This window comes from Strix uralensis, chromosome 1, assembly GCF_047716275.1.
Source record: "Strix uralensis isolate ZFMK-TIS-50842 chromosome 1, bStrUra1, whole genome shotgun sequence".
Taxonomy (NCBI): Eukaryota; Metazoa; Chordata; class Aves; order Strigiformes; family Strigidae; genus Strix; species Strix uralensis.
In genome coordinates this window covers 67,749,444-67,762,339 of record NC_133972.1, presented here as the reverse complement: position 1 = coordinate 67,762,339, position 12,896 = coordinate 67,749,444, and the positions used below count along the sequence as shown (strand labels likewise).

The following is a 12,896-nucleotide window of genomic DNA, read 5'->3' as shown; positions in this document are numbered from 1 at the left end:
GCTCTTAAGTGTTTTTCATTTGAAATTGTTGAACAATTTAGTTTAGGTGCTCAGTAGAAGCTTTCTGCTTCTGTCAGAATTCATGCCCCATTTTGGACACTGTTTAGTTTTGTAAATGTTTAAGATCTAAAGTGTTTGTTGGGTATTAGAAGATTGTTCTCTAAAAAGAAAGGTTTTATTTAACCATACATAAACTATTCTTTTATGATACAGTCAACACTTCTGTTGCTCAGACTGGGACAGCAGTGATGCAGGGCCCAAATACCTGACTAGTCTCAAGGCCAGTGCTTTTATCACAGCTCTCTCGAGCAAAGCAAAACAAAGTTATAAACAGCAAAGCTGAAAGCAGCCATTACCTATCCCTGTAGTTTGATTCATAACAACAGGGGGAACACAGAAAGATAATCAGATGACCCGGTGAACTTCAGATGGCTCTTAAACAGTGCTGGGGCACACCAAAAGGTGCTTGGAAAGCCATGCTGCACAGCAGAAGGCTCTTGTAGACCACTGGGTGTGGGTGTAGGTTTAGGCTTTGGGCTGGAATTTGGTTTATGTATAGGCATTCAGAAGTACCCTAGGGGCACACCAAGAGCACTCCAGGGGCCCTTAGGTGCAATGAAAGACACATGGAGGCCCTGTGGACTGACCAGAAGGCGTCTGAAGGTGCTAGATTTGCACAGCATATCAAGTGCATGAAAAGGCATTCTCAGACCACTGGGGAGAAATGTAGTCAGATGCCCCTGGTGCACTCTAAATGGCTCTTGGCTTCTCCTGGGACACATTAAAAGGCACTTAGAGGCCCATGGTGCAGGGCCATCAGCAGGGATTCTTAGACAACTGTGGGTAGCTTATGGTAAGAGTAATGGTAAAGATTCAGTTTAGGGATAGGCTCTCAGAGGCACCTGGGACCCATCAAAGGCTCTCTAAGGGCCCCTAGGTGCAAGGCAAGACTGATGGAGACTCCTGTGGCCATACCAGAAGGCATTTGGCAGAGCCTGGTGTGCACAAAATGTCACTCAAAAGGCCGTGGTTCAACTCAGAAGCACTCCAAGACCAGTGGGGAGCACAGAAAGCCCCTGATATGCTTCTGGTGCACTTGAGACAGCTCCCAAATATGCCTGAAGCACACCAAAAGGTATTCTGAAGGTCATTATGCATAGCAGAACTTACTGGCACACCACTACGGCTGTTTTAGGATTAGAATTAGCATTAGGTTTGGGCAATGACTGTGTCTTATCTCCTTTGTAATTCCAGTGCTGTATGTGTAGTCAGGGGACCTCCAGATGTCTTTCACTGAAACCTGGGAGCCTCCACATACCTTTTGGTGTGTTCTGGGGACCTCCACAGAGTACATGTCAAGTCTCTGCTTGCTTTTAGTTGCTTTCCAATTGCCTTTTCCCTCACCAGGAAGATTCAGGAGAACCCCACGTGGGGCACCCCCATGGCTTTGTTACTGCCCCCACCACCCCTGCCCTGAGCTCTGTAGTTAGTTTTGATACTGTCCAGTTTTCCTGTGGTAGTATCTTTTGTGCCCCCCCAAAATAAGAGTTCAAACACTTCAAACTAAGATTGGGAAACTTTTTGATTTTTCTTCAGTGAATGTTAAAAACACATATAGTTAATTAATTAACAGTCATTCTATTGAGAAATTTTGATGTTGAAATGTCTTGAAGACTAGAGGCTTTAGGAGATATGCTGGCCTGATTCTAAGAATGTAAAGATTTCCTTATTATTTTTCTTTTTAAAGAATTGAGTGAAAATGAAATGTCATGGTTTTCGCCCTGAAAAATCATCTTGAATGTGGTCAGTAGGCACTTACTAGTTTGGCATCTAAACCTCCAAATACATCAGTACCTGTCTCCTAGTCTGTCACTGCAAACACCTAGTAGTGTTTGCAACATCAAGAAGGGAAATGGGGGGTTGCTGTCTTTCTGAGTTTTTTTGGTGGTGTTTGGTTTTTTGTTCCCCCTCCCCTGAATAATGGATTGTGGAAGAAGTATAGCAGGAAGCACAGAGTAGCTTGAAAACTAAGGCAGGTGGGTAAGATGGAGGGTAGCAAGAGGGACCATGGTGAGGAAGAAAAAGCAAAGGGTTGTGACATGGCAGCAGCAGAGTTTGTAACTGTTTGGCAACAATTCTTTTTAATATTAATATACTTTAGGAATAGAAGCTGAAGCACTTTGACTGACCGGTGATTTTTATTGAATTAATGACAAAAATCCAGAAGGAAATGGATGTCTTTAATTTCATATCTTATGGGCAGAGGTATGCCAAGTTTTCAGAACATAGTTTCAGAGTTCCTAGAAGAGGAAATTCAATAGGTATTTTTTAAAATCCTCACAAGCCCATGCTATACATTTGATACACAAATGACACCTTTATAATAACACCAGCCTTATTTATTGATTCTCCTGAAATGCAATAAGCTAAACCAGACTCCCCATCCAAAAGTCAGGTGCTGGAGGAAATCTGAGGGAATCTACAGTTGTACTGCTTAAAGCTAACCAAAAGTGAACGTTTATATTCAGAGTAGGCTATAACTTTATGAAGTTTTTTCCTTTTCCTGTTTGAGTAGTGGTTGACAACACCAACAGTTTAAGTTAATATCTCATTTCTGTGTTGATGTGAAAAATAAACATTCTGTACTTCAGAAGCACCATTCCCAGGTAAACACAAAAATACATTTCCAAAGTAGTTACACAGGTAATCTACACTTTTCTGTTATGTTTTGGGGAGGGGGAAGGAATTTTGCAACACTAATGTTTTCAGGTCCACATCTAAATCTACAATTCTGGGGACACCTAACTGGCTGATTTAGCTTCTCTCCTCTATCTATCTATTCAACACACAGTGCAAACTGTTAGTACCCGATGAAATGCTGTTCCTATGCATGGTCACAAAAATCAAAGGAACAGCAGCACACTGTTATTCACTTACATATCTGTTGATTTGGACTTCCTTCACCAACCATTTAAGATGCTATTCCATTCACCATCAAACATCTCAGAGGAAGTGGCCAAGTGATATGAGTAGCAATAAAAGGGACCTCATTAGAAAGGGAAAATTACTGAAGAGAAGAAATTGCCTGCCAGCCTGACAACTAGGTCTGTGATCCAGAAGCATCCTTGGAAAGTGCAGCTGGAATCATTGAAACACAGCTGTGTACCTAGAAACCGGAGACAGCCTGAGATCACTAAGTGCAGCAATGAACTGTATTGGCAACGTTGTCTGAAAAGATGAAAAATAGTGCGGAAAAAGGGAAAAACATCCTGAGAAAGTAAGAATCAGAATAACTGCTGTTATAACTGCAAGAACAGGAAAACAGTCTGGAAAAATAAAAATTGGTCTGAAAGAACAGAAAACATCGTCATCTATTGGCTATTCCAGGTGAAAACCAGAAATCAGTAGCACCTGTTGGCTGCTCAATGTGACGGAGTCCTATTCCCTTTCATGGCTCTGTGATATAAAAATTTCTTAATTTTTAACCAAAATGGAGCCTCTCTCTCTTGGAACTTGCTGCATGTACTTTTCCCTTTCCTAAACAGGTTGAACTCTCTTCATGAACTTTCTATGAGATCTTGGACCCTCGCTGGGGATGCCTAGCTGAGTCCAGACTACATGATGTGGATAATCTTTGAAGTGAGACTCTATTACCTGTAACTTCATTGGTCCTCCTCTGGGCCCACTTCAGGGTTGGTTTGGTTTGTCCTCCCACCTTTGGGATGGTTGGGTCCCTCTCTGGGATTGATTTGTCTTCCTCTCTGGGATGGTTTGGCCCCTTCTGGAATCTGTCTAATTCAGTTGATACAAGTAATTTATTTGCTGTTATATTGTTGATAAATTTGCTTCATTAATGATAAGTTTGTAGTAACCTGTAATAGTATATACCTACTTGGTTATTGCTGTAACATTGATTTTTGCTGTACTATTGATTGGTGCCATATTATTGATTGGTGCCCTATTAATGATTGCTGATACTAATTTGTAATTGCTTTACATAATGTATATTCACTTTATTAATCAAAGGCATACTTGCAAGCAATAATTTTTGTGGTAATATATTTGCTAGTTGTGATTTCTGTGGTATTTGTGGTAATCTGTAATAAAGTTAAGGAATTTAGAGGATGAAGCCTCCATGTCCTTGTGTATTAAGGAACCCTGTGAAGTTATGGTCACAGTCTCTGTACACCTCAGGCCAGGTAACCCTCATGACACCAAGTCTGACAAATTACAAAGCAGTTTTTCCTGCCTCTCTATACAACATATCATAAATACTTGTTGTGTATGTATGCCGTACACACAATTTGTACTTTGGCAGATAGTTCAATATGTCTGTATGTTGGTAATCTAAATGTTACAAGTTGTGCTTCTAAACAAACAAGAAGTAGGTTGAGCAGTCTTGTCTATTTAAGTCTCCAATTTGCAGGGAAAGCACCTCTTCCAGCAAAGCCAAGGTAGCCAATTTAGTCTCATTTCTAGGGAGGCATAAAGAAGGAATCAACACAAAACCTGATCAAACATCACTACAAGGCAGGATTAAATCAATATTTGGATGCCCTTGCAAAGTATAAGGTAACTTTATATGCTTAGATAGTTGTAGCATTAGTCCTTCTTCTCTAATAGCAGAATGCCAGTTCCAACACACATGGTAAAAAGAAGGAGCAGACCCAAACCATAATCGACACTGCTGGGGCAGAAAAGATGCAGGAATTCTTCTGAGAGAGGGCACACATCCTTGTTGGAGTAAGCCAGGTGTGGTTAACCTCAGCTGGCAACTAAGTCTGTAAAATGCCCATAAAATGTTCACAAATGTCCACATAATGTCCATTGAGTTCATTTAGTCCATGACTTTGGGCTCCCTCTGTTATGGTGATCACTCGGGAGAGGAGAGGTGGTGTGTTGTGTGGAGTTACTGGGCACCAAAGCCAGCTCAGGTTGGGTTGCTGCTGCTCTTGCACTGCTTCTTGTAAGACTTGTTCTCCACTGGTTCAGGTGGTTCCTGCTATAGTAATTCCTATAACATGCAACTCAAATCCCAGGTTGTAACAATTTAAAGGTATTTCCATTACAATCTCTACCCTTGGTCCCTCTGTACCAGACCATCAGGTGTAACACTGAAATGAACTCCTCCCCTTGCTCCTGCTCTGGCTTGGATTTATCCACAGACTGCTGTCCCTTAGGGTTGTGCCTGCTCCAAGTGGAGCCTTATCTATGAGCTACAGTCTCTCCAGGGGGTATACCTGCTGCAGCATAGACTTATCCACAGCCACACTTGCTTTGAGGTACACCTGTTCCAGAGTGGCCTTCTCCATGGGCCACAATGCCTTCAGAGGTGTATGTGCTCCAGCATGGCCTTACCCACAGCCACAGTCCCTCCAGGGGCATACCTGCTCTGTTGTGGTTTTATCCATGACCACACGCTTTGAGGTGCTCCAGCATGGCCTCATGCACAGCCACAGATGCTCTGAGGTGTACCTGCTGCAGCATGGATTTACCCACAGCCACAGATGCTCTGAGGTGTACCTTCTCCAGTGTGGACTTACCCTTGGACCACAATCCCTGCAGAGGTATACCTGCTGCAGCACAGACATAACCACGGCCACAAACACTTAGAGATGTAACTGCTCTGGCATGGGCTTATCCATGGCCACAGACACTTTGTAGTGTCCTGCTCCCACGTAGACTCATCCACAGGTCACAGTCCCTTCAGTTTGAGTTTACACTGGAGTTCCAGCCTGTCCAGTACAGCAGCACAGAAACAGCAGCAATGCCCTGGCCATCTGCCAGCCCAGGCGCATGGCCATTGCTGTTATCAAAATGTTCCCAGGCACAGCAGAGTCAGGTGATAAGCAGTACAGCACTGCAGCAAACAGCGAAAGCAAAAAGCAGCCACCAATTACCAGCCACTAATGTCAAGCACAGAAGATTGTCAATTAATAGCTAAACAGCAATAACAGCTATAAATTTGATCCGACACGTTCCACTCAAACCTGTCATTATCTCAAACCCTTCAAGCCTCATGTTGGGCACCAAAAATGACTGTCTTGGTTTAACCCCAGCCAGCAGCTAAGCACCACACAGCCTCTCACTCACTCCCCGCCCTGGTGGGACTGGGGACAGAATTGGAAGAGTGAAAATGAGAAAAATCATAGATTGAGATAAAGACAGTTTAATAGGTAATGCAAAAGCCACATGTGCAAGCAAAGCAAAATAAGGAATTCATTCATCACTTCCCATAGGCAGGCAGGTGCTCAGTCATCTCCAGGAAAGCAGGGCTCCATCATGTGTAACGGTGACTTGGGAAGACAAAAGCCATCACTCTGAATGTGTCCCTCTTTCCCTCTTCTTCCCCCAGCTTTATATGCTGAGCACGACAACATAAGGTATGGGATATCCCTTTGGTCAGTTGGGATCAGCTGTCCCAGCTGTGTCCCCTCACAACTTCTTGTGCACCCTCAGCCTCCTCACTGGTGGGGTGGGTGAGAAGCCGAAAAGGCCTTGACTCTGTGGAAGCACTGCTCAGCAGTAATGAAAACATATCTGTATTATCAGCACTGTTTTCAGCACAAATCCAAAACTGTTAAAGTTTATTTAATGGCAGAGTGCTGGGCATTAACCTGAGCAACTTTTTAAAATTTATTTTGGATCACCTAGAAGTTAACCAAGTCTCTAGTTTTACATCAGAGCTTGGGCTCTGGGAGAGTTGACAGACGCTGTTATCAGCAGTCTAAAATCGGCTGACAATATGTAATGTTTGCTAATATTTTTCTCTTTGGTCTGTCTGCAGTATTACAGGTGAGAAACTGGGTAGAAAATTCTGTAGCCGAACAATACACACTCCTGGCAGAAGAGGGCAGTGTTTTATGCAGATGAACTAGTTAGCAACCCACCCTTGACCCTTTTCCACATTTTTGAAATTGACATTGAATTCATTTTTCTGCGTGTGTTTTCGGCACCAGTCTTTTTTACATTGTTACCACTATCTTAGACTTTCTTTAAAACAGCTGAAAACAGCAAGGTACATTCTACCAGCTGAGAAACTGATTCACCAAAAGGGAGCAGCTTGAGGCACTTACCTGCTGACATCACAAGCGTGGCTGTGAAGTGCTGTCCTGGTACACCTTTGTAAACTACACTTTGCAAGAGCTTCAACAGAGTCCTCACAGGCTGCTTTATATTGCTGGGGGAGGTGGGAGGAAAACTTCTGCTGTCATCCAGCCATTTGATTTGCTGCCTCCTCAGTACGGAATTTTACTCCTCATCAGCACAATGTATTAGACAAACTCTCTAATTCCCCATGCAAAAGAAGGTATATTGTGCTTGCCTCTGCAGAAGAAAGAGAGGCACAGGGACAGGGAGGCTGTTATAGATCCCCACTGTTGGGAATGTGCTGAATAAGACTGGTGAATTCAGAAGGCCAAGGGCAAAACCAAAAATTGGTTTAGGGTGCCATAGGTGAGGATAGGTGCACAATCTTTGGGACATCCTGCTGGACTTGGGAAAGGACTTTCCTGTCTTTTCTGTAGGGCTACAAGCCTCACTGCCAAATCCAGAGGAAACTGTATAAGAAATCAACTAAGTTTAGACACCTATTGTTTTACTGAATGTGCTGGGTTTGTGTGGTGGGGTTTTTGGTAGTGGGGGAGGGGGCTACAGTGGTGGCTCCTTGTGAGAAGCTTTTTGAAAGCTCCCCTGGCTTCAAGTTCGACCCACCTCTGGCCAGGGCTGAGCCCATTTGTGATGGTGACTGTGCCTCTGTGATAATGTATTTAAAAAGGGGAATCCGGGAGGAGGAGTGGGAGTTGTGAGGAGGAGTTACAAGAGGGACACCTATGCAAACACTGAGGTCAGTGGAAGGAAGGAAGAAGAAGGGGGGAGGTGCGCCGGTGCAGAGATCCCCCCCGTATCCCATGGTGAGATGGCAGGCTGCCCCCCTGCCACCCATGGAGGACCACAGTGGAGCAGATGCTGACCTGCAGCCTGTGGAGGACCCCACGATGGAGCACGTGGCTGCACTCAAAGGAGGCCAGAACTGTGAAGGGAAGAAGCCCTTGCTGTTGTAGTTTGGCACTGGGAGGATGGCAACACGCAAGAGTGACCCATTCCAGAGCAGTTGGTAAGGGCTGCAGCCCATGGGAAGAACTCATGCCAGATAAAACTCATGGAGGACTGTCTCCTGTGAGAGGGGAGCCACGTGGAGCAGGGGAAGAAATACAGAGGGAGTGCTTCCCCCTCGCCACCCCACCCCCCTGCCCCCCCACGAGGATAAAAGAGTGGCAGACTGACCCAAAACCCCCTATTCCCCAACCCTGTGCCACTGGAGGAAGAAACTAGAGATATTGGGAAGAAAACTGAGCCTGGGAAGAGCAGAGGGATGGTGGGAGGTGTTTTTAAGATGTCGTAACCCTTCTCACTGTCCCACTCTGTCTGTTAAGTGTTGATTTTGTTAGTGTTTGAAGTAAAGTGATGTTCTTTTTCTTCCTCTAACAAGTCTGTCTTTTGCCTGAGACCATAATGGCTGAGACATGCCTCCCCATCCTTATCTTGAGTCTTTTGCTTCATTTTTTCCTTTCCATTCCTGAGGGGGAAGGAGTGAGTGAATGGCTGAGTGGTGCTCAGTTCCCCTCTGGCCTCCAACCATGACACTGATAAACGAAGTACTTTTGTGTAAAATAAGAAGCTATTAAGGGTCCTCCGCTCTTTTGAGAGCAAGTAGTGCTTATGTAATGTGTATGCAATAGATACAGCACAGTTTAAATACCTCAGCTGATCAGAGGCTATTCAAACAGATGTAAATTAAAGAAAACTCAATACTGATCAAAGAAGGCTCAGTACTAGAAAAGACTAAATTAACATCTTATTTGACAGAGCATCTCAGTATCACTATGTTACACCTTTAACTCATTTTGTTAAGAGAAGCATTGAGCTTTTCTAAAGTCTCTTTGAAGGACTTGATCAAGTAAGCTCCCAGTTCATTGTTCGTCTCGTGAACAGCTGCGTCATAACTGCCGAAGAGTGGAGTAGAAGCCTTCACATCCTCCCTATTTGCTTGGAGTAAAATGAGGTTAATCTCCTCTGCTACACTTACATATTTTTGACGATCAAATCTGCAGAGACTGGCATCATCAACTGGGTAGGTGATGCCAATAGGGTAGCAGTCCCTTGGAACCGGGAACTCCACATTTTTCAGCATTGGCAACTCACAGAGAAATGTGAAAAGGTGTTTAAGTGCTTGGGATGACAGTGGGTTTCCAAGAAACTTAAATTCCTGTAGTTTCTGACAAGGGCTTAAACCTAAAATCAACATGTTGACATGAGTGTCTTGGATGTTACAGTCCTCCAAGGTAAGACTCCTGAGCACTGAAGAAGAATGTCTGAGAAGCTTAAAGAATATTGATGGGTAAAGGTCAGGAATATCGTGACCACTCAGGTCCAGGGCCTCTAAGTGATTAGCATGGAAGCTATTGGCTAAATAAGCCATATCAGCATGGTTCAATGAGCAGTTAGAAACATCCAGCATCTTCAGTGGAGTTTTTAGTGGGCTGTAGAATTAAAGAGAAAAAAAGATTTATGGCATAAAACATTCAAAAGCTACATTTACAAAATTTTGTACAACTATCCAAATTAGGAATGCAGCCATCCGCCACATTTATTATTTTTCCTAACTTCTTTTGAGAAACAGAAGAATGTGCCAACAATGACAAGTATATTTTCGGCCTGAAATCAGATGTATGAATTAACTCCTACTTTACACAACTCCAACTGTGTTGTTTTAATGGGGATTAATTTGGTAACATTCTCTGTGTCTATTTTGTAACCAGTTATATGCTGTCAGGTGTCTATTACTTGCTGAATTAATAGCAGATCATTACTACCACAAAAGCATAGGTGGCTACTTCTTGTAGGCAGCTGTTATAATTTCAGAGATTCAGAACATTTCCATTAGGAAGGATTCATTACAAGATGAAAGTCAATCAATATTCTAACAAGACATCTGCTTTTGTTTCTAGTTTTGTTTCTACTATGTTTTTAAATGCCCAAGAGGTTTACATGTTGTATTGTCCTGGAGTTGCAAAGAGACCTTCTGATGATGCAGAAGGTTGGAAGAAGTGTACCTGACATTATGTGCAAATATTCTCATTGAATATAAAATAGTTCTGACAGGTAAAAATCAAGAGATCCCTTTCATACATGTTAAATCTTAGTGAGACTTCTGCCACAGACCTCAGCCAGATCAAATTTAGAAACTTATAATTTATTTCTATCAATATAAGCAGCGTGCTGTTCACAACTTTTAAATGAGATGACTTCTTCATATGGGAGGAATTTTAGATCAAGATGATGTGTCGTGATGAAACTTCTGTCTGCCTTTTTTTTTTTAGGTGTTCTGAAAAGCATACAGTTAACTTATTTTCTGTTCAAATATGAACACCGTTCACTGGCAGCTTGTTATCTTTTTGAAAACTGACAATTTTTCTCAGGAATTCATCATGAATATTCTTATATTACCTTAATTTGCAGTACAGAAAAACATCGGATCTCTCTTGCCTTGAGACTGACAGACACAACAAACAACTGAAATCAAAGTCTCAAATCAAAGTCTACTATCCCTCTGCCCACCTGAAAATACAGTATCTGTGGAATTTTAGTATATTTACTACCTGGTTTTTAGAGGACAAAAATTCACCAGAGACTCTGAAAAATACGTGGAATATGACTCAGGTCTTGCACCAAAGGCCAGCCCAAGCTGACTGAAATATAAGCTCAAGAATGTGGTAAATCAACGTGTGGGTGTAACCCTTTCTTATGTAGTAGCCAAAAGTATATTCTCATTATACTAATCAGATGGGCTCTGGAAGACTAATAAGAACAGTCAGTTCTTCTAAGTGTATTAGATATACATTGGCTTTCAATTCTCCCCAACAAATACTCTTTCCTAGCTTCCTGCTGCCCCTTCTCACACACACCCTGAGATATACTCACTTCCCTTATTCTCAGAGATTCTCAGCTTGCTGATGGCACAAAGGACTGTTCTTTACAGTTTGACTGAAAGCAGGATGACCAAATTACCTGAGCAGTTTCTGTATTCTTCCTGTGAGTATAGAAAAAGGCACATTCAGCTCTGTCAGCTGCGTCATTTCACCCATCTTTTCTCCAATGTTAATAAGCATCTGTTCATCTGCAGCTGTGAACCTCCGCACATTAAATGTTCGTGCTGGCAAGGTCAGGGACATCAGTAGGGGGAAGTGGATACTGTTGAAGAGTATGTCCAAGTGTTCCATTTCCAAGCGAACATTGTGAACTATTTCCAGTTTGCGCAACAAAGAGGGATCAATGAGTTTTATGATATAGAAGAATTTCTGCAAAGCCAGGTTGTCAGATCTGAATGCCACACAGCAGATCTTCAGTGGACAATAGCATTTCTTCAACAGGGCCTGCACTACCAGCTCATAGTTCCTCTCTGTAACAAACAAGTCAATTAGCACATCAATACTGATTTCAAAAGTACCTGGATTGCACTGTGTTTGTTGCAGATAAACCAGCAGTTCTAAACAAAGCTTAGAAAACAGTTGTGTCCTGGCCCACCTGCCCATTGTCTTCTTGCACTCACAAAACTGAACTTCAACATCTTTTATACCCGTCAGGTCGACCACTTTCAACCTTTTCATGTAGGGAGAAGGATGATTCAGCACATAGTCTCTCAGCCCTGTCAGACAGCTTTCCAAGCACACAGAGCATGTTCTGTAGCTCAGGTCTTCCTCGTAGTCCACAGTAGTTCCCAAAAGTTTTCCCATGTTAAAGTCAACAAGTGGCCAGTTCTCTACCAAGTCATGAATCACTTCCGCTTGCTCCAGTAAATAGCTGGCTTTAAAAAGAAGAGGAAAAAGATTATGGGCAACACCACCGAGACTCTTCCTGGCAAACTCTGCATTTGAAACGAATGCTTCAGCACTAATGAATCGGAGAGACTTCATTGTTGCTCTGGACTCCTTGCCATCATGGAGAGTGACTTCTGCATTTAACTAACGATCCTAGTGTCTTATCACCTTCTATTTTTATCTGCAGCTGCTGTTTGTTACTAAAGGAAACCTTGCTGGGAAGAGAGAATGAACAGTCACATGCTGATCCTCCGCTTTCTATTTTGGAGCTATACCGTGATTCTGCAGTATTTAACTGTGAGATCTTTAGTCAGAGAGCATTTATTAATTTAAACCCTCGTATTTATAACAAAGCTAACTTGACTAAGTACAGACTACTGCCCAGCAGGAATAGTGAGATCAGGGGAGCACACATACCTGAGAATATTTCTGTATCCTTCCTACACCATACAAAAAGGCACTCAGGGTTCCAACTTAAACACATAACATGATCTGTATTCCACTTTCTTCCATGAAAGATAATATGCTGGGGATTCACATGCTGATTTCAATGGGAAGGATTTCTCAGAGTTAGCATAGAGCTTATCCTAAAAACTATAGCCATAAGGAAAGGCTGATGTGCTACAGTCATTGAGCTACAGAGTGTCCCTTCATTTTGCCCTTCCTGTCAACAAGGAATAGTTAAATACAGTGACTCCAGTGGAAAAGATACAAGACTCTTAGAAGAGCTCAGTGCCTTGGTGACCAGGACACTTTCCTGTCATAGGAGACTGAGGGGTAAGTACAAGACAAACTGAACAAGACAGAGCACAGAGTCAACACTTTCTCATAACTTCGCAGGCAAGAACCTTATTGCTGTTGCTTTGAGCAACAGATGGTCTTTTCTGTTATTTGAAAAATCATGGTTTCATTGTGATACAGAATGTGAAAACATTCAAAATCTATTACCTTTTCAGACTAGAAGACAAACCTCTCTCACACAGCTGTCACAAAATCAGAGACATTTCTTTCTTTCAG

At 42.6% G+C, this 12,896-nt stretch overlaps 1 protein-coding gene across 1 annotated transcript; it reads right to left on the bottom strand.

The window, feature by feature from the left end:
• Positions 1-8,832: 8,832 nt before the first annotated feature.
• Positions 8,833-11,998, bottom strand: LRRC14B (leucine rich repeat containing 14B). Its single transcript, XM_074892693.1, has 2 exons — positions 11,071-11,998; positions 8,833-9,542 (listed from the first exon to the last, which is right to left on the bottom strand). The coding sequence occupies exons 1-2, from the start codon at positions 11,973-11,975 to the stop codon at positions 8,897-8,899; spliced, it is 1,551 nt and encodes a 516-aa protein (XP_074748794.1). The 5' UTR covers positions 11,976-11,998; the 3' UTR covers positions 8,833-8,896.
• Positions 11,999-12,896: the final 898 nt, after the last annotated feature.

What these genes read in the sequence shown, in the direction of transcription:
- LRRC14B (XM_074892693.1), bottom strand. Translation starts at nt 11,975, where the DNA reads ATGAAGTCTCTCCGATTCATTAGTGCTGAAGCATTCGTTTCAAATGCA. An exon ending in AGAATACAGAAACTGCTCAG is followed by an intron (nt 9,543 to 11,070) that starts GTAATTTGGTCA and finishes TTAATTCTACAG; the next exon opens with CCCACTAAAAACTCCACTGA.